We start from the raw sequence: 21,164 nt of genomic DNA, 5'->3' as shown, positions 1-21,164 counted from the left end.
CAGGTGAAATCTTTCAAATATGCTGCACAAAATGTGAAGTTTATATTAAATGCTGAACATGAAATAAAGAATTTTGTACATTTAATGAATGTAAATGGAAAGAGTTCATTTTTACCCCTGAGATGTGTCTCGTCAGGGTGCAAAAGCCACAGAAACAGTATTGAAATCATCACAGAGCAACAAAAGTCTCCTCTGAAACTGAAATGGCTTATAAATGGCAGGTGAACTATAGGACAGACTTATAAAAAAAGAAGTTGAACAACATCTTTCCTACATTTCTAGGTTTATGTGATTAAATGTGCACTTTTATACCGACAGAGAAGAATGTAAGAATGTGACAAGAAAAGAAAGAAAGTATCACTGCAGATTTTCCAGTCTGTAGCTAGAAGTTCACATCAACACTGACTGATTGATATCTGATATTTAACAATAGGCCAACTCATACATCAGCTGCACCCTCGTCTAGTGCACAGACACACTTTAGGTCTTTTGACAGGATGTCAGCAGACGACAGAGGGGAGACGAGAAACCTGACTGGAAAAACTAAATCATGTTTTGGGTTGTTTACTATATGTGATTTGTATTAAATGGGATAAAACATGCAAAAACAATGGCGTCACCCTTTAAACTAAGGGTAACTAAGGGTCTTCTTGTCATGTTGCATCTGCCTGTTAGCAAGTTTTTCTTTATATTTATAGTCACATATAAGGTACAGCAGGAACAACTTGTCACCTCAATTGTGTTGCTGCCAGGAACAGGAAGAGAGAAACAACTCAAATTCAGAAGCATTCAACAAACAATACTTATTAAATAAGACTCTCATTCTGAGAGACAAATACAGCCACCTTGTCTCCTTGAAATTACATTTATACAGAACTAAAGTGCAACAGAAAATGTGTTTTTAAGGAAATGGAGAGTCACCCAAATTACATTTTCTGTTAACGTAATGAGAAAATGTTTGTTTTTGTGACCACACATTTCACTTTTTTCCCCACTAAAATATCACATTTTGCATTGCAATATCCGCTCATAGTGACAACAGCGATATTTAACTTTTTTTATGGTTATGACAGACACTGGCAGCTCTCAGCTAAGGTTAGGGAAAGGTTGTAGTCTTGGTTTAATACAGAAAAAGTCTGCAGTGACTTGAATCACAACAAGTTTTATTAGCATTTAAGCGAAACCACCATCTTTCACTAACTTTAACCAAAGTGCACACAGGACTCAGGATGTGAACTCAGGTCTCTGCTGTCAATGTGTAAGTAAATGCAGTGCTTCATTAAAAAAAAACGTTACCTGTGAATATAATCCAGGCAGTGATTACTTCTGTTAATGCAGCTTAAATGGGAAAACAATTAAGCCGTAGATGGTTGTAATTTCTAGGTATGTGACGGGGTTTTACATGGTCACCGACTTAACGGACATTCAGAAACTTGGGTTTGAGTGTCATTTACGTCTGTGGTGACTCATTTTCACACTCCCCCCCCCCAACCCACACACACACACACACACACACACTGTGAACTTCAACTAGAAACACTTGTTTTTATCGACTCAATGAAACTAGTCTTCTCAGAATCAGAGAGTCGGCTGCAGGTGCTGCCAAAACTTCATCAAAGGACTCTCGAGAAGCTAATTCTGTATTTTTTTTTCCTCTTCTCTTCTCTTTACAGCGTTCCTCCTCAGAATAGACACAACACGACGTAATTACTGTCATTCCTGTAAGAAGAACATCTCATCCCAACACACTTGGCAACAGATAATATCGACCTTTTTGTCTTTTTTCCTGTATTTTACCTCGGGCAGCAAATGTAAATGTCAACCGGACTGCGGTCCGTAAGCCTCCCTCGTCTACAGAGCGGCTCAGTGTCTGATTGCACAGCTAAACCTTTAAGACTGTCACCACGTCTGTGATGGGATACAACAATATCTTTGTCATCTCGGGCTGCTTAGGGATTTAGAGAATTGAGCATTCTTGCGCTGCATACTGAAACTCCCACTAATGAAAGAATGCGAGTATGTATGAGCCCCCCCCTCCCTCCCCTCCCCTCCTGCCAACACAAATATGCAGCAGCGTAGGAGCTCGATGGGAAAATCTGAGAAGGAGAATCATAGCTGCACTTACAGGATTCTGTATCCCACTTTCTCGTTGATGTACTGATGCACAGTTACGTTTAATGACCTTGTCGGCTTAAAATCCAGCAGATAACAGAGGTGGAGGCAGGAGAGGAGTAAATGTGTGTCCATGTATTTGCATATGTATATATATATTTCCCTGTATCAAGGTGTAGGTGATCTTTATCCCGCAAGGAGAAATTTGTGATGCAGCTAAATTGATTAAAAAATAAAATTTCTTACACTTCTAAAAGGAAATTGCTGACATTGTAGAAAATACACTTGTTAACTGTGTTTCCCAGATTCAGAACTGAAGATCAATATTAGTGTCAGAGAAACAAAACATTTGAAGACGTCACCTTGGACGTAGACAAAGCGATTTAATTAATTAATCAAGAAAATAATCGTTAGTTGCAGCTCTGATCTGGTTTACTGCACACAGACACTGAGCCAAAATATTGTTGGTCACTTAAATGCAAACACAAACTGATCCTGACGTTTAAAAAAAGAAATGTTTCTATATGAATATGAGTCAAAATCCACAAGATTGTACCTTTAAACATGTACAACAAGATTGTAAAGTAGCTATTGGTTCATATATAACTACTGATAATATATCACTGATGTTCCTCTGACTGATACCAATTCTGAGTGGAGCTGGAAGTTTAGTTACTGGGTTTTAAATCCAACGTTCTGAAAATGCTTTTGCCTTTGAGCAGAGGGAGAAAAATAATGAGATGGAAATCAAAATGTAGTGCAACAATCGTCCCAGGCTGAACCCGATCCACCGAACATTCGGTTGAAACGTTTCTCATCTTAACCTCAAATAAAAACATGATGTGAGCAGCGGCGGAAAAAGTAAAGTCTGTGTGTTACTCACTGAGCATGGATTCGATGAGCACTCTGTAGGCGTTGGCGTGTCGGTGAGGCTGCCACTGGACGCACATACTGGTCATCCTCACCTGATATGGACTCAGGTTGGTCACCCCCAGGTACACTGCAGAGACAGACAGACTCTATATGTTACAATTAGTTTATTTACATATGGCTGAGGATTGAATTATAATGATAATTCTGATTATTGTTAGTGGAATCATTTATTTGATGTATGGATGGTGAACTATAGTATTAAAATATGTGTGATCTATGACTGTATGTGAGATTTGTCTTGACTTTGAAGTTATATGTAAAGTTTTTGACTGTAAAAACTCATCAAAAACAAGGACAAGATGGATATTTCCAGATGTTCCACTTCTGAGAGAAGCTCAGTGGGATTTACTGTGGATGGAAATTGAAAACTTAAATGGATATGGATGTCATTAAACCATTAAAACCAGATCGGATCACCACCCTTCTTTAGATTTGTGAGTTAGTAATTACAGAATAAAAGTATTACTGAATACTAGAGGGTTCTATCTGATTGGCTAACTGAGGAGTTTAGTGATTTAAGTTTGATTTAGCCCCATTATTATCTTTAACAGGACACCTTTTCAATCTTAGTATTACAAACTGAGTACATCGTCTCGCTCTGTTATGTGAAAGATCCTTTTGGGAAATTAAGAAAGACAAGAGAGCGGAGCAGAATGAACTAAAACACATTTACAAAAAGAAAAACAGACTTAAAAGTTCAGTTCTTCACTCTCAGCAGTGAGTTTTTGCGTCAAACGAGTCTCAACAGCTAACTTGACCTCTTCTAATACAGTACTATCTGTGTTTTTCAGAGGTAATTTTAAAAGATAATTGCTCTTTAATTGAGGAAAATAAGGCTACAAAGTGCCATTTTCAGGAGATGTTTATTCCTTTTTCCACAATTTAGATATTCTGACTTTGAAACTCTGACAAAAAAGCAACTTGAGGCATCTTCAAAACTCTAAAAATATACACTGTGGGGTTTCTTCTTTACACACTAGTGTGATAATAAAACTGTATATATATATATATATATATATATATATATATATATATATATAGCTGCAACTCATCTGAGAAACCACACACACCATCCTGTTTGCAAGGCGAGTTTATTTGTATTGCACATTTCAACAACAACGAGGCAATTCAAAGTGCTTTACATAAGACATAAAAGGCATCAAGAGAGTGTGAGATTTAAAAAAAACAATGACAGATGACAGATTTTAAAAAAAACGTACGGCTAGTTGGCTTCAAGGACACCGACGCACCGGCGCGCGCGCGTTTTTTTTCATGGAGTTATTTACAGAGAGAGAAATATATAGCTGCACTGTCTTTGCTCCAAGAGTTCGGCTCATAAAACAGACACCCAAACAAACCCACACACACACACACAAGCTCTATTTATGCAAATGGTATGTATGGACTTTTATCATCCAACTTTTGAAAGCGTCACTTGTTCTGAGTTCACAGATATTAGCATGCCTGTTTCTGTGAGTCAGTAATGGCCTCGTACATCACAGTATATTTTACATTTCACTCTGACAAAACAGAACATTTTCCTTGAGTTGAGCCTAAAATGTAATCTGCATTATTTTGGATTTAAGTACAAATGCATAATGTATCTCTGCATAATGTTATGTAAAAAATCTCACCATGTGATTTAATGAGAGGGCAGGAATAATAATAATAACACGGATAAGATGAGGAGCTCCGACAACCGGAAGAAAAGTAGAACCATTTTCCCTGAGAGAGTCAGTGGAGGTGTTTCAGGCACATCAGATGTCTGCTGGACCCCCTGTGGAGGTGGTCCAGGCCCCGCCGGAGGAAGACTTCTCTTATTATGGACCAACAATGTCGAACAGCCTGCCCATAATCCTTGAATACATCTTTTTAATCTTGCTTTTAAACAGACTGTTTTATAGCCTTGACTATTCTATTGAATCTCACTTGTTGCTTCACACATCTTATTGTTTGTATTGTTTGTTTATAACCATTAAGAGTTAGTTTTTATGAAATCTTTGTAAAGTAGAGCTGCATTTCATGTATGAAAGGTGCTTTATAAATAAAGTTTATTATCATTATTGTTACTATTATTCATTGATAATCATTATGATATATCCCATCTGACCTGTGGACACTGCAGTATCCAGTAAGAGCTGAAGGACATGACGAAGGGAAAAAGATGCATGAGAAACCTTTTTCAGCCTGCTGCCATGGCGACCTGGATCCAGATAAGTGGCGGAAACACAGCCTTCATTTTGCTGACTGTCTGTCACCAAAGATGACATCATCAGTTGTTTGTTCAAACACTTAATGTGACCTCCGTCTACATTCTCCTGACAAGCAACCTCCTACGGTTGTGCAGATGATGACGGTCGTCTCCATGATGTGACCCATCAAGCCTGACTGTACAAAGCGTGAAACTTTGACACAGAAATGGTTTTAGTAGCCTTCACTTAACCAAACCTAGACCACAGAGATGAAAGTGCAACTATACTGCAGCTAATCTGACTGATACCAGTTTATTTGTTAAATGCTTCAATTTTAACTTTCCTTATTGTTTAAAACATTTTTTGTTCCTTATGATTCACATCACTCACCAACACACTCAATCAGCTCTTTATGGTCCCTTTTGTATCTAAGCTGGTGAAAAAGGCTTTTATGTTTCAGGCTTTTGCTTTTGTTTACAGAAATCTAATTTTTCTCATTTTAGTTTTTTTTCATTGTTGTGTTGCTGTGTTATCTACTATAGTGTCTTGTGTTTTGTATTGTTCTGTTTTTCATTTGTTTTGTGAATGTTTGTTTTGGGACCCCGTTGAAAATAAGATGACACATGTCAAGGAGTTTATCCTGATATAACATTTTCTAAACTATTTCTACTTATTGTTCAAGTCTTAATGAGTTTCACATTCTGGACTTGTATCCTTTCAATTACAGCAAAAACAAAAAGCATCAGTAATGTTTATCCATCACTGGCTGTTTAAATTGTACATAACTTAAACCAAAGGCTAAAATAACTTAAACCAAAGGCTAAAATAACTTAAACCAAAGGCTAAAATAACTTAAACCAAAGGCTTAAACAGCTTAAACCAAAGGCTAAAATAGCTTAAACCAAAGGCTAAAATAACTTAAAACAAAGGCTAAAACAGCTTAAACCAAAGGCTAAAATAGCTTAAACCAAAGGCTTAAACAGCTTAAAACAAAGGCTAAAATAACTTAAACCAAAGGCTTAAACAGCTTAAAACAAAGGCTAAAATAACTTAAACCAAAGGCTTAAACAGCTTAAACCAAAGGCTAAAACAGCTTAAAACAAAGGCTAAAATAACTTAAACCAAAGGCTAAAACAGCTTAAAACAAAGGCTAAAATAGCTTAAACCAAAGGCTAAAATAGCTTAAACCAAAGGCTAAAACAGCTTAAAACAAAGGCTAAAATAACTTAAACCAAAGGCTAAAACAGCTTAAACCAAAGGCTAAAATAACTTAAACCAAAGGCTAAAACAGCTTAAAACAAAGGCTAAAATAGCTTAAACCAAAGGCTAAAATAGCTTAAACCAAAGGCTAAAACAGCTTAAAACAAAGGCTAAAATAGCTTAAACCAAAGGCTAAAATAGCTTAAACCAAAGGCTAAAATAGCTTAAACCAAAGGCTTAAACAGCTTAAACCAAAGGCTAAAACAGCTTAAAACAAAGGCTAAAATAACTTAAACCAAAGGCTAAAACAGCTTAAAACAAAGGCTAAAATAGCTTAAACCAAAGGCTAAAATAGCTTAAACCAAAGGCTAAAACAGCTTAAAACAAAGGCTAAAATAGCTTAAACCAAAGGCTAAAATAACTTAAACCAAAGGCTAAAACAGCTTAAAACAAAGGCTAAAATAACTTAAACCAAAGGCTAAAATAACTCAAACCAAAGGCTAAAACAGCTTAAACCAAAGGCTAAAATAAAGCGATATTACAGAAGAAGAAGGAGCTCCTGTCTCACTTTGGTCCTCAGCTGTATTATTTGTGCTGCTGTGTGACATTGAGGCATCAGTCCGCTCATCTCTATCGGTCCGTTGGCTTCATTAACATGCTGCTGAGAAATATGACAGACACTCCTGGGATCCCACTGGCCTCAAATCATCTTTCTCTCTCTTTTTTTGAATTCCAACCCATCTCTCCATCTTTCTTCTTCTTCTTCTTTTCCCCCCATCTTCATCAGGATTTGTCCCCCCTTCTTGCCCCTCCGACCCCTCCTCTCCAAACTCCAAATCAACCAAGAAGTGTTTAATTGTCATGCAGCTGGTGGTCTCAATTCAAAGCGTCCATTTAGAGCTCCATGTTCTGGCGTTCAGGTGACGCCGGTATGGAGAGCTCTTACACAGAGAGGAATGAGAACAGATGAAAGGGGATCAGACCAAACCAGAGACCTTTCAGTTTCAAAAAGGGGCTATTTCACCAATAGACCAGCCTTCAGTAAAGTGTTTAATTATTATGCACGGGAGGGAAATCCAGGCTCCAATGATTGTACTTGAGAAGCACTGATTGATCGAACGAGGGCCAGACACTCGACACCGGAGGAGCCTCGGGAAGTATCCACAATCTCACCGGTGAGATAACTTAAATCTATTGCATCTACAGTTCATTGCAGCTCTGGGATGTAATTAGGTGAAGTTGCCGTTAAAAAGTGTCAGATGGCTATCAAGGTATTGATGTCTGCAGGTGTCTGGCTGCTCCTCTGATTAGATTAGAGGAGATCGTTTCATGCACTTGTATTCAAAGCGGTGGGAACAGACAGAAAAGTCTGATAACAAGGTGCATAAATGATCAGGTTTGGAAAATGCCAAGCAAACAATTAAGACACTGACTAGAACATGGTGTGAGAGCAGAGAAATACTGGTCTGACGTGGAAAATGCTTTAAAATGTTGGAAAATTGTGCCAATGAAGACGTGTGTGTGTGTGTGTCTGTTGCAAAACCTTTCAAGGAAGTGAATCAAGAAAGTGACGTTTGATATTTCAGAACCCCCAGACTTAAATCGTATTACTTTTAAGAAACTGTCTGTGTAGCTGCACAAATTGTAACTTTAGATTTTTGTCAGGGAACAACCACTGGAGGAAAGAGTCTGACCCGCTGTGTGGGATGATGTAACGTACTGTAAATACGCCACTGCTATGAAAACACAATCCAGTCCGTCTTCATAGAGTAACTAACCTCAAAAGAGCAGAATAAAAATGAAGCAGGACTGTGAAGCTAACAAGGCCGAGACTCCATCCGAGCTCTTTTTAATCAGTGGTTCTGGTTACAGCTACTAAAGAATAATAATAAAAAAAGAATCAAGGCTGAATCCTGTAATTAGTTTGTAGAGCTGGGAGAAGATATATAATGAATTAATGGATCAGGTGTGTGAAAAAGAGGAGAAACGATGTGGCTGCAGGTACGATAAGTGATGTTAGATGCAGTTTATATAAATGATTTGTGCATTTAAGTCTTTAAACTGTCGTGTAAACAGCAGCGACTCCAACTGAGACGTAGATTCATGAGATTAAGCATAACTGGACAGATGAGATTTGGGATAAATCAAAGCTGTGGACGTCTCAAGCACATAAATATAATTACTGTAACTAATAAATAGCGTTTTGCTGAATCTCTTCAAGACAAAAATGTCTATTTGTGTCAAAATTTGACTTTCTATAGTTTACTGACACACTAAAATGTGCAGGTTGAGAGTTGAATTTCTTCATTGTGACCTGAAAGAAAATAAGCAACATGAACACGATATGTTTGATCTTTTGTTTAGCAACAAACTAGAGATGTGCAGAGAGCCCGGTATTTGTATTTGTATCTGTATTTGTATTTGTATTTGTATTTGAATAAAAGTGGAAAGAGGCTTAAAAATCCTGTTTTTGTTTTTATGACACTTTTAATTTTAGAAAATTAAAGTGTTACAATAAGCGTTCATCAATAAACTACCTTATGAAGGACGACGTCCCCACACCAGGTCTTGAACTGGAGTCTCAGATCATAGACGACTGCGCTGATAACTGAGATAAAACTTTACTCATCGCCTCATTGCAGACAGACCTCTACCTATTTATACACCCATAACACAGAGACAGCACAGCGTGTAACATGTAGGGAGGAACTTCAAAGGTGATTATTGCTTTGCACTTTTCATTTATTGCCTATTTTTTACAACCTAACTTTGTTGAAAGCCCCACCTTACCTCTCTGAGCTGCTGCAGACCTACACTCCCAGCCGCTCTCTCAGGTCAGCTGACCAGCTGCTCCTGACGGTGCCTAAAGCTCGGCTTAAGCTCAGAGGTGAACCAGCATTTGCTGTTGCAGCTCCAAAACTGTGGAACGGATTACCGCCGCTGTACATTAGACATTAGGCCTCCTCACTGTCTCATTTTAAATCTCTTCTTAAAATCTTTTACACCATGTAGTGAGTTGCACCTTGTGTGAGCAGTGCATTTTATTTATTTCATTTTATTTAATTTATTTGATTTTATCTTATTTGATTTTATTTGATTTTATCTTATTTAATTTGTTTTTATCTTATTTTATTTGTTTTTATCTTATTTTATTACTTTTATCCTCTTGTGTCCTTCATCGTTTTATTGTGTTCTGTTGTGCTATTTATTGTGTTTTTTATCTTGCGCTGCAGCACTTTGGAAACCTTGTGTTTGTTAAAATCGTGTTATATAAATAAATAAAGTGGATTGGATTGAAAGGAGAGCAGCTCAGCTTTATCTCTGGGGAACACCCCCAACAAATAACTTTTTAAATATTTGTATAAAACAAATATTAGTATAAAACCCACTATTTGTGCTTTGCTGAATAACGTATTTGTATTCGGGCACACTCCTACAACATACAGACCATGAATGAGTTGATAGATACGGATGATTCATCTGCATTAACATAGCTGGAAGCTGTACAAGAGTGTTTTCTAAATATTATTTATGTCTTAACTTCTTATATTTGTATTTGTTTATGTGAATAGTTACTGATTAATGGCAGCAGATCGAAGATGTGACTCACAGGTCTTGGCCCTTCCTGCGAGGGCCTCGCTGGATCCGGTGGTGTAGGAGGCGATGACCTTGACGCTGTACTCGGTTCCACTCAGCAGATTGACGATCAGCATGGTGTTCACGTCCTCGCCGACGAAGGTCTCCAGAGCTGATCCCGGGGCTGCGGAGAGGCGGGATAATTGAGGAGCCACGTCAAGGAGGAGCAAACGGTCAGTGAAGGCGAAGAGCGCAGAGAGACAGAGGAGCGAGTTCAGATACGATCATTAGCTTCAATTCCACCAAGTAGGAGAGGATGAGAAATAAGTCGGAGACGGAAAGTGCAAAAGTGACAGAAGTGAAGTGTGAGAGTTAAAAGTTATGTAAAAGCACCAGAATATAAATGAAAACATGTGTTTATCTGTTAGTTCTTCTTCTTCTTATGAGATTAGATGTGGAAATAATAAACCGTCCAAGTTTAGCATTAAAATGTAGAAGTAACAACTTTACATCAGATAAAAGATCTGTTGAACTTTTCTATTCATTTAGTTTTTATTATAGAAAACAAAACCGTACTGTATGTGTTGATGTCATTATTACTGACTGGTGTGTGTGTGTGTGTATTTACATACAGATGTGTGTGACTGCAGTCTATTCATTGTTTATATATCATTTATTTATTTACACTGAGCAGAACCAGACGTGCTGTTTGAGGCACAACCACGAAATTTACACTCAAACTTATCGAAAACTGAGTTTTGGCTAAAAATAAACCAGTTTCTTCCTTAAAATTTGTTGCAGATATTCATTATCCCTAAAAGATAAATCCTTTTCTTCCTCTAGCGCCACCCTCAGGTCACAGAGGGGTCAATGCACACATCCTCAGTGACTTCACAGAATCACTGACTTCTTAAAACCCATTTTTACAGACTTGCTTTTATTTAATGTCGTCTTTCGAGCATCTTCGTATTGTCTTTTAATCTTTTTATCATCTCATTATTGTTTTCTATAATGAGTTGTTTGTTTGTTTTGGGGTTTTTTTTGTGTCTTTGCTTTGCATTGTTCTACTTTTGTTTTGTCTGTCAAAGCACTTTGTAAACTGTGTTTTTAAAGGTGCTATATAAATAAAGATTATTGTTGTTATTATTATTATTATTATTATCCTCCAAATCTCAGCAAGCAATCATGTGGACCTGCATGTAAAGCAAGTTGTCTGGTTGATTCAGTCAGTCAGTGTGTCTGAACCGTAGAAAACAAACATAAATGTGCAGCCTGCAGAAGCATAATTCATGCTCCTCAGATGATGAACGCTTCCTCTTTCCTGCAGCAGCACCATCGGGACAAACTTTACACTGTTAATCCTTCTACTGGTAGGAATATAGAACAATATTAGAAGGAATATTAGTAATAGAAAGTAGAATTCGTTGTGTGTGATTGTGAATTACCAGATAAAGGCTGGTAGACGACTCTGTAGCCCATGGTGGGTGACGGTGGAGCGTCCCAGCTGATCCTGAAGCGGTTGTACCACTCCTCCGACACCCGCAGGTTCCTCGGAGCTGAGAGAGGAACTAAAGAAGAAGAAGAAGACAGAGGTTATGTTTCCATGAAAATGTTGCACATATTTTAACTGAATTTGTGTCAAAATAAAACTATGCAAAAATAATTCAAATAGTACATTCACAAGGACATGTTTTCTTTTAATAATTTGTCTCTTCTGATGGAGTTTTTATCAGCTGCTTTGGGTCCTGGTCTAGACTTGAACCAGGGACAGAAAAGGGAAGAAAGGAAGGAGGAATTTCACAGTAAAAGAGAAAAAAATCATGAACAAAAGAGGCGACAGGAAGCAAATTAGAAGCTGGTTAAAGGACAATAAAGATAACGACACACTGATGTACAACATATTTATAGAGTAAATGAAATGAATGACACTTTCAGCAGAAATGTAATTCACTGCATGTCACAATGATTAAAAAAGTGCTTTAATACAGAAAAAAACTGTCATGAAACAGCAAACAGAGAGAAAACCGGAGGGAAAGAAAGATAATGAAGAAGTTTCAAAGAAGGATAAAATGTTGATAATAGAATAAAAGAGCGAACAGCTGAATTAGTCTGTCAGGAAGATATTAAATCCAGAGGAGTTATCGCTCGGACGACAGCCGGGACAGAACTTTAGGAAGCAGAGCTAAATGGCGGGGACGGTATTAATAGCACATGTAAGACCTTCTCTCTTTAAGGAAATTTTTTTTCCATCCATCTGTTCGCTCACATACATTTGTAGTCCATACTGTTCCCGCTGAAACGTGATAGATTGAAATCCTGTGAAGATCCCTTCAGTTAATGGTGGAAACGTGAGACTTTTCAGGTCCCAAATCCTCTGCCTGGTTTCTCTTCTACACATTTAAAATGCTAAACCCCCCCCCCCCCCCCCCCCCCCCCCCTCCCTCCCCTCCCATCATCACTCTCTTCATGTTCCATCATCCCTCTTCCCCGAGTATCCATCTCTCCTCTCTCTTCCCTCCATTTACGAGCTGAAACCTCCAGATTATGCCGGCTCTTCTGGCTCATTTTCCCTCTTCACCTACCGTTGTCGTTTACCATTAAAAAGCCAATCATCCTCTCCACGTTCAGCTCTACACCCCCCCCGTTCCCCCCCCCTGTCTGTTTAAATCCCCACCTTATACTATCTATCTCCGCTACGCCCTCCCTGGTCCTGACGAAATTGCCATCGCCCTCTGAGCTTTTTTCTGCCGTTTCTCCTTCTATGTTTTCACCCTTCAGGCCTAAACAGAAATGAGAAACTGCTGATTTAATGCTACTTTTTTTGACAGGAACTTTTTTTTTACAGCAGCTCTTGCAGGAACTCAGTTTGCAGTTTTTTTGGGTTTGTGGGCATCAACGAAAAGTCTCTCATTCATGGCGGGAATTCTGCCACGTTTTCATGTCGTTCTGACCATAATTACAAGGAAAAAACCAGCTCGTCTCCTAGAAATGATGTTTATATACAACTAAACTGCTACAGCCAGGACGTTTAGCAGGAAAAACTGGCTTCATTATTTCTCTCAACATAATGAGAAACTGTTGTTAATTAACTTATTTGGCGAGTTGCAAGAAAGATGTATGTGTAAAATATTTAGTCACAACATATTTCATTATTTTTTCCTCCAATATTACACTACATGTATATATTTATGTATGTATATATATATGTATGTGTGTGTGTATCTATGTTTTATATTTCTTTTGTAAAACACTTTGAGCTGCATTTTATGTCATGAAAGGTGCTCTATAAATAAAGCTTATTATTATTCTTCTTATTATTATTATTACAATGTCTGCAGATAGTAACTATAGTAATATTAAACCTTTTGTTAGCTCTGTTTAGACTCATCTGGTTCAGGTTAGAGACAAATAGTCTTGGTTTAATACAGTAAATAATATATTAACATATCGCTTCATTGCCTGTGAATATAATGCAGACAGCTTTATGTTTGACAGTGCATCATATTTAGGAGAATTATTCAGTCGTGTATACAGTAAATGTGATTTCTAGGAGACGTCATGTCAGCCTCCGACTGGTGATTCTGAGTCGTAGATACTGTGAATTTCTGACAAACGTGATTTGATTCTATCTGGTTCCACTTAACTGGTATGAGCTGTTATAAACATGTAACACAACAAAAGCTATTTTTTTAAAAGCTTTCAAATAATAAAAATGTGTCAAATCATCACACTGGCTTAAAATCTCCAACTTGTTACTGGCTCTTCTGTCAGAAAAATGTTACTCAACACTCGTCTTTGTGTAATTTTTACTCTTCACAGACTATTTTATGATCAAAATAGTCAATTAACTAATTAATTCATGTCTCTAGATTCCACATACGTTGCTATAACGCTTTGTATCTTCACTTAAATGTGATTGAGCTTCACTTTACTTCGTTCTTCTAGCGTTAAAAAACACTTCAGCTTCTTTTTCAGACTAACACAGTCAACAAAGGTTGAAATCTTTATCTTCTCTATTAAAATCTTCCTCATTCACATGTAAACATCACCTTACGGCTCATTTCTTCACCTCTCCGGATTATACGATGATAATATCTGACGGCTGTCTGTCACCGATCAACTCATAGTTCAAATGTTTGGTTTACTTTGACCTTTCTGTCAAACCGTCTATGTGTTTTCTTTCTTTCTTTCTTTCACTGCCCGCTCTGTATTCCCTCCCTCACCTCTCAGCGTTCACCCCATCAAACCCTCAGATTATTCTGCTCCTTATGTCACATATCTGTCTTCAATTCGAGGCTAAAAACCCCCCCAATCATCCTCTCTGCATTCCCTCAGTGTTCACCCCCATCCCTCATAGGTTCAAATCCCCCCAGATCACACCGGCTCCCTTTGTCACATCATCTATCTTCACTCTAAAAAACCCAATCATCTCCCCCCCCCCCCCCCTCCTCCTCTTCATCTCTGCATTCCCTGTCGCTCCTCCCAGGGCGATCATCTCATCCCTCACTCGGTAACAGGAACCATTCATCATCACCGGGTATTGGAGGCCTCGTTTATAAAAAAAAGAAGCGGAGAACATCGTTAGCGTCTGCTAATGTGTGTAATGTGCTGCACAGGGAGGACATGATGGGACGGAGCGGAAAGATGAATGACTCGAATTTAGCGTTTCCTCCTCGCTGGAAGTGGAGTGTTTGTTCCTGTAATGCACTTGGCAGCAGAGAAAATCATTAGCCTCTGCCGGTGCTTTTCACGGCAGCGCTCGGTCACATTTAACAAAGGAGAAGAAGATGCTTCCTCGTTTATTTCTGTCTTCGGCTCAACGGTAAAGAAAATGGATGTTGTACGCTGAGCCACCGAGACAGACCACTAGCTCATTCTTCTTCTGCAGAGAGACACAGGAAATCACCTGAACATCTTTTTTCTTCTTTACTGAGACGCTTGTGTTTCAATATGTTTAGCAGCTAATAGAGGCTGCTTTAAAATTTAACCAGAAGTCTAAAGACAGTGAAATGAAGCGTCCAAAGATAATTTCTGAGTATTTTTTTTAGATTTTTCTTCTATCTTTTTCCCCCTGTAAAATGTAAAAATATTTTTGATGACCAGTGATGCCAGAGACGTCTGAAGGGCCCAAGCGGCAACCTCCGGGGCTGTAAAATGAAGCCAATGTGGAAGTGCAGTTCCTTGAACGGCCACTTGAGGCTCCAACAGTGAGTCAATCCCCATAGACCCCCATGTTAAAATGCCCAATTTTACAGCAGAAATAAACATGTTTACAGCCTGGTACAAACAACGGTTTTGGTCTCTAAAGCTAATTTCCTCTTTCATGACAACTGTACGGGGGGTGAATTTTTTTATAACTTACCCATTTAAATGTTATTAAGCCTTAAAGTTATGCATAATGAAGGACATGGCTGCTTTGAGTGACAGGTCCGCCAGCCGCTAGGTGGCTTGTTTCAGCCATTCGGCCCGCCTCTTTACCCATTTTTGATCGGCTGGGAGTTAGGCAGAGTCATGCACTGCCAAGATGGCGACGGCCGGAGCGACTCACTTTGAGCTTCAAAACCGCTCTTCAGAAACTACGTCCATATTTTATACAGTCTATGGACGGGCCACAAGCTGCAGTGTGTCGGTTTTATATCAAACTTGTTCTTTATATTTTCTATAAACACACATTTTTAGTTTTTTAGTTGACCAGATGGATGATTATCATCCACAGTAGAGTTTTAAGGGCTAAAACATTCATCAAAGCACTTTTGTAAACTGTATTTACATAAATTACTTTTTAAAGAAAGGTTTATTTTATTAAATTAAGCCAATTAACATCATAATGACGTCTTAGATGAGCAGGTTTTGCTTCTTGTTTCTCCAGGGGTTTATACTTGCTGATAAAAATGAATCCTTTTCATTTTTTTTTTTGTGTGACAAGAAGGAAAACGCCCCCTCAATCCATCTCTACTCCGCCTCTGGCAACAGTTCTGCAACATTTTGTTGAGCAGTGAGACGTCCTAAAGATGATGAATCACTAAACAAGTTTCTGCTTTTAAATTACAATGTTTGTTTGAAGAGTGATGAGAGTTTGGTTTAGGACAGTGACAGTTTCTTTCCTCTTTATTCTACCAGGAAATAAATCTTCCTGTTGGAAGCCCGGCAGAGGTTCGGGTTTCAAACACCTGATGTGTGCAGGTGTGAACCAGCACATTGTGATGTGGGGATTTGAACCAGCAACTTTTCAGATAATACAATTGTAAAGTTCCTAAAACCTTTAATGCCAGGGATAAGAGGTCAAATTAGGCGATTGTAGAGTCACATTCTTGTCATGATCTGGCCGAGAGACATGATAGACTACACGTTGGTACCCGACCAATCATAGCTTGCCGTCTTTCATGACCTGTGTGATGTCATCGGAAGGAGATGCCAGGGACGGACTTCCAAAACGTAAACAAGCAATGGCATCTGAAGTGGTGTGCGTGATACCGGCTGTCTGGTCGCCATAACGCCACAAACCTTTCCTCATTTCACAGTTCCACCTTGCAGCATGAGCAACATCGTTCCACTTGGGCTTTGGCATGTTGACAGTTTTGCGCAGAAGAGCGCTCTATGCACCCATTGGTCCACGTTGTGGAAGTTGTTGCGCTCGGTGAGAGAAGGTAGAAAAATTCTGACATGCTAGTCTTTTTGTTGGGATGTTGTGTAGAGACATTGGTTGTCGTCCACTACACTATGCGGGATTTAAACGATCACCTAAGGCCTGTTTTGGGTCCCCATGCCCCACATCTGTCAGGTTGGGTTATTATCAGGATGATATTGTGTAATCTGAATCTGGCAAAGACAAGGATGCCCAGTTGGAGCAACTTTTATTAAGTTTTGAACCAGTCTAAATGTTTTGCTATAACGATATACATTTTAAAATAACATATCATCAATCATATCACCTTTCTTTGTGACAGAACATGTTGTGGAAGTTCGGTGAGAGAAGGTAGAAAAATTCTGACACACTAGTCTTTTTGTTGGGATGTCGTGAGGCGTCCCAGATGCAGCATTGGTTGTCGTCCACTACACTACAGGGGATATAAACAATCAATTGTCGTGCCCAATGCCTGTTTTCTGTCCCGACACCCTACGTCTGTCGAGTTGGGCTGTTATCTGAACCTGACATAAGACAAGGACGCCCACTTTTATTAAGTTTTTAACCAGTCTAAATATTTTTGCTATTAAGATATACATTTTAAAATAACATATCAATCACATCACCTTTCTTTTCTCAATATCGTTTCAGTTTTGTTTCCTTTCTTCAGTTTTTCATGTTTGATTCTCTCAGATTTTATTCAATCTACTGTTAATTTGTTCGTCTTTATTCTTTTAAACCATCTACATTCTCTACATCACTCTTTTCTACCGTTACACTTTCTATTCATGCTTTTTTATTATAATAAAAGAAATCTTTCATTCCATCATCATAAAGCTGGACTTTTTCTTTTAAATAAAAATTGAAACGGTGAGGGATAAACCTCACCAACACCTGACAAAAGAAAAATAAATAAAGCCAGATAGTGAGAGAGGAAAACTACAAATAAATAAATGTCATAAATAAGATAATATTTCTGCCATTATACTTTCTATTCATACTTTTTTTTATTTCTATTAAGATACGTTATTGAGGCAATTTCAAGCGTTCAATTTCAAGCTTCACAGTTGTTGTTTTCTTTAATAGAAATCAAAGCAAGGTTCCACCCTTCCATCCATCTTTCCCGTCATTTTCCCCCTCATTTCTCCCTTTCCCCTCCAGAGTTTCTCAGCACAAATCCAATAATCCGTTGCTATGTGTGTCTACTACAGCGCAACTCTACTGGTGATCACAGAGCCAAGATGTCAGAGCGTGTTACAGGGTCAGGAGGTCAGCACTCTGATCACAGCAGCTTCTCATCTCTACACTCCAACATCACAGGCTTGTATTTGCCGGGTTATTTGCCCCAAATATAACAAATGACTCCTTGAGTTAGACAGCAGACAAACACGATGTTTGATCAAAAATAGCTGAAAATATGGGTTGTTTTCAAGTTTATTCTAGCATCCTTCTGTTACCCTTCATGACAGCTCACTGCCTTTTTTACAGGCTTTCTTTTAAAGAAGGGTACGGTGAAAGTCGTGGAGGACTGAGACACGAAGGACTAAATAACTGGATGAATGAGCCACTGAATAAATAGTTGCATATATAAACAAACAGAGAACTAATATTCATAGACGATAAAAACGCTTCATAAATTTAAAATAAAAAACATCCTAATAATAACATTTTGAGACTTTAGTAGAATTACTGTGAAAAATCTATCTATCTATCTATCTGTCCATCTATCTAACTATCCATCCATCCATCCATCCATCCATCTATATTCTATTCTATTTAAAGTGCAGAATCAGCTTGCAGCATGGTCCTGATACACTTTACAATTAAAAAGAATACATAGGACAAAACATACAGCAAGCAGATAAAATAACAAAAAATAAAATAAGACAATTAAAACCATCAATGTTAAAGGGATGTTAAAAGGTGATGGAACAGAGTAAGTTCTAGGTTAGACTGTAATGAAGTGAATAGGAAAGGAAGGTTTTCAGTCTTGATTTAAAGGTTTCAACTGAATGTGCTTCTTTAACATGTAATGGAAGATCATTCCAGAGATAAGAGATAATGCTCTGAAGCCAACTGTTTTTTTGTTGAAGGAATGACCAGGAGACCAGCATCGAGAGAGCGAAGAGGTTGTGCTGGTGTATATGGTATAATTAGCACAGATTAATACAGTAAGGTGGTGCAAGTCCATGAAAGGCCTTACAAGTTAAAAGAAGAACCTTAAAATCAGCTCTAGCTTGCACTGGTAACCAGTGAAGAGAGGTCAGACTGGGTGTTAAATGGTCAAATTTTCTAGTTTTTATCAAGATTCTAGCTGCAGCATTCTGAACAAGCTGAAGACTTCTAGTAGCACAACTAGGAAGACCAGAGAAGAAGAAGCCTGGAAGATACACACCCATGGATTATGGTTTCAGCATCACACAATGATAGAATAGGTTGGATTTTGCCAATATTACTAAGACGAGAAAATAGCCTTGATAATGGACTGAACGAGAATCAAAAATCACTCCAAGGTTTTTATTGGTCGAGCTTTCTGAAAGCCATCAATAGTAACACATCAGTGCCCATATTTCGTTGGTCCAACAGCTAATAACTTTGTTTTATCAGCATTTAACGGCAAAAAATTTGTATTCATCCATTTTTTTCTAACATTTCTGATAGACACGCCTCTAAATTTAGGAGTTGAGAAAGGTCATTTGGCTGTACAGATACATATAGCTGTGTATCATCAGCATAACAATGAATATTAATATCATATTTGCATATGATGTCACCAAGGGGAAGCATGTAAATAGAAAAAACCAAAGGGCCAAGGAATGAACCCTGAGGTACACCAAACTTCACAAAATTCAGCGATTGTATTGTTGTAATTTACATGTTAAGTTCTATTTGATAAATATGAATGAAACCATGAAACCACCATCTCCTGGATACCAATATGCTTCTCCAAGCAGCTTAGAAGTACGCTGTGGTCCATGGTGTCAAAAGCTGGACTCAAGTCAAGAAGCAGCAACAGTGATGGTAAATCAGAATCACCGGTAATTAGTAAATCACTGACTAATCTGGTCAAAGCAGTTTCTTTGGAATGACAGGACTAAAAGCCACACTGAAATTTATCAGAAAGATCGTTGTTGGATAAGTAGGCAGTAAGTTGATTAGTGGTGGCCCTTTCAAGTAATTTCATAAAAAGGCAGATTGGAAATTGGTCTAGAATTGTTCAGAATTTGCGGATTGGCTCTGAGGGCACAGAGCCAAAGAAAAGCAACTTATTGATAATTTCAAGAATAGGACGATTTAAAAACAGGAAACATTTTTTTAAAAAGATTAGACAGTATGGGTCTAATACACAGGCTGTGGGTTTGGAGGCTGGTAGAGGCCTCAGGGGAAATCATTTCAAACTGTGAGAGAGTGCGGTTGGTCACAGTGCCTGCATCGATCAAAGTATTGGAGAGTTCACAGCCATCATTCTGAGAGGAGTGTGGACCAGTGACTTTATCTCTGATTGAGTCAATCCTATTTGTGAAGAATTTCAGGAAATGATCAGCATTGACTGAGGAGTTATTGACAGGGATGTTCTGTGTGAGTTTAGCGACAGTATCAAACAGAAACCAAGGATTATTTTTATTAGTGTTAATCAGGTGAGAGAAACATGCTGTCCTAACAGCTGAATGTGCACTCTCGACCCAGGCAAAGTAAAAAATCTCTTGTTTTGTCGTACGCCATCTGTGCTCAAGCTTTCTACAAATCTGCTTGACTGCACAGGTGTCATCTGAAAACATGGTGCTGATTTCATCCGAGTGCGTTTTTTCTAGTTGTAAGAGGAGCGAGTCAAGCATTATCTGTAAGTAAGCAATATCTGAAGTTACAGCAACCAACAACAGTTTCACTACAACCACAAACCTCATGTCACCCCTCTCAACTCCACCCATCCTCCTTCCAATAAAAAAACTCTTCAGATCTACAAGAATCAAGACGTTTGCAGCTATATTAAAGTTTTAAATGTGACAGAACTTTAAAACAGGTGAGAATGACACAAATGAAGTGAGCAGAATTAATGAATCTGATCAACTGAATCAATTAAAAGACGGTCAAACAAACTAATAACTGAATCAGACTCACGTGTTCGTCCCATCCGAGCCGCTGTCGGTCCGTCTCCTTCCATGTAAACGGGAGTGATGGCGATTTTGTACTCGGTATCTGACAGCAGAGGCTGCAGAACCAGGCTGTTCTGACCCGTCGGCACTGTCCTCTGAAGGCAGAAACAAATGACAGATCAATTTTAAACCATCTTTCCCCTTTTCAGGGTGTAGCAGGACACGTAGGTGGTGACACTAGTGTTTGCAGAAACTGATTGAAGAAAATGAAACACATGAAACATAAACCATCCCTTTATAGGCAAGAGTCTCTAGTCTCCTTTTTTAAAATTGGATTTCATTAGTTTAATTAATGCTACAGTGCACATAAACTGTAAGATCAAACAGTGTTAAGTTATGTGCTGATGGCAGATGTTGTAACAGCAGGACAGT

General features: G+C 38.3%; 1 protein-coding gene across 1 annotated transcript in view; it reads right to left on the bottom strand.

Annotated features, from left to right (window-relative positions):
• Positions 1-21,164, bottom strand: part of LOC121912967 (collagen alpha-1(XIV) chain-like) — a 214,534-nt gene that overhangs the window by 85,707 nt on the left and 107,663 nt on the right. Inside the window, exons 20-23 of the mRNA XM_042435553.1 lie at positions 20,758-20,887; positions 11,459-11,581; positions 10,048-10,197; positions 2,996-3,112 (exon numbers count right to left, since the gene is read on the bottom strand). Coding sequence (XP_042291487.1) covers positions 2,996-3,112; positions 10,048-10,197; positions 11,459-11,581; positions 20,758-20,887 — 520 coding nt within the window. The remainder of the gene's footprint in view (positions 1-2,995; positions 3,113-10,047; positions 10,198-11,458; positions 11,582-20,757; positions 20,888-21,164) is intronic.

Source organism: Thunnus maccoyii, chromosome 15 (genome assembly GCF_910596095.1).
Source record: "Thunnus maccoyii chromosome 15, fThuMac1.1, whole genome shotgun sequence".
Taxonomy (NCBI): Eukaryota; Metazoa; Chordata; class Actinopteri; order Scombriformes; family Scombridae; genus Thunnus; species Thunnus maccoyii.
This window is presented reverse-complemented; position numbering and strand designations above follow the sequence as displayed.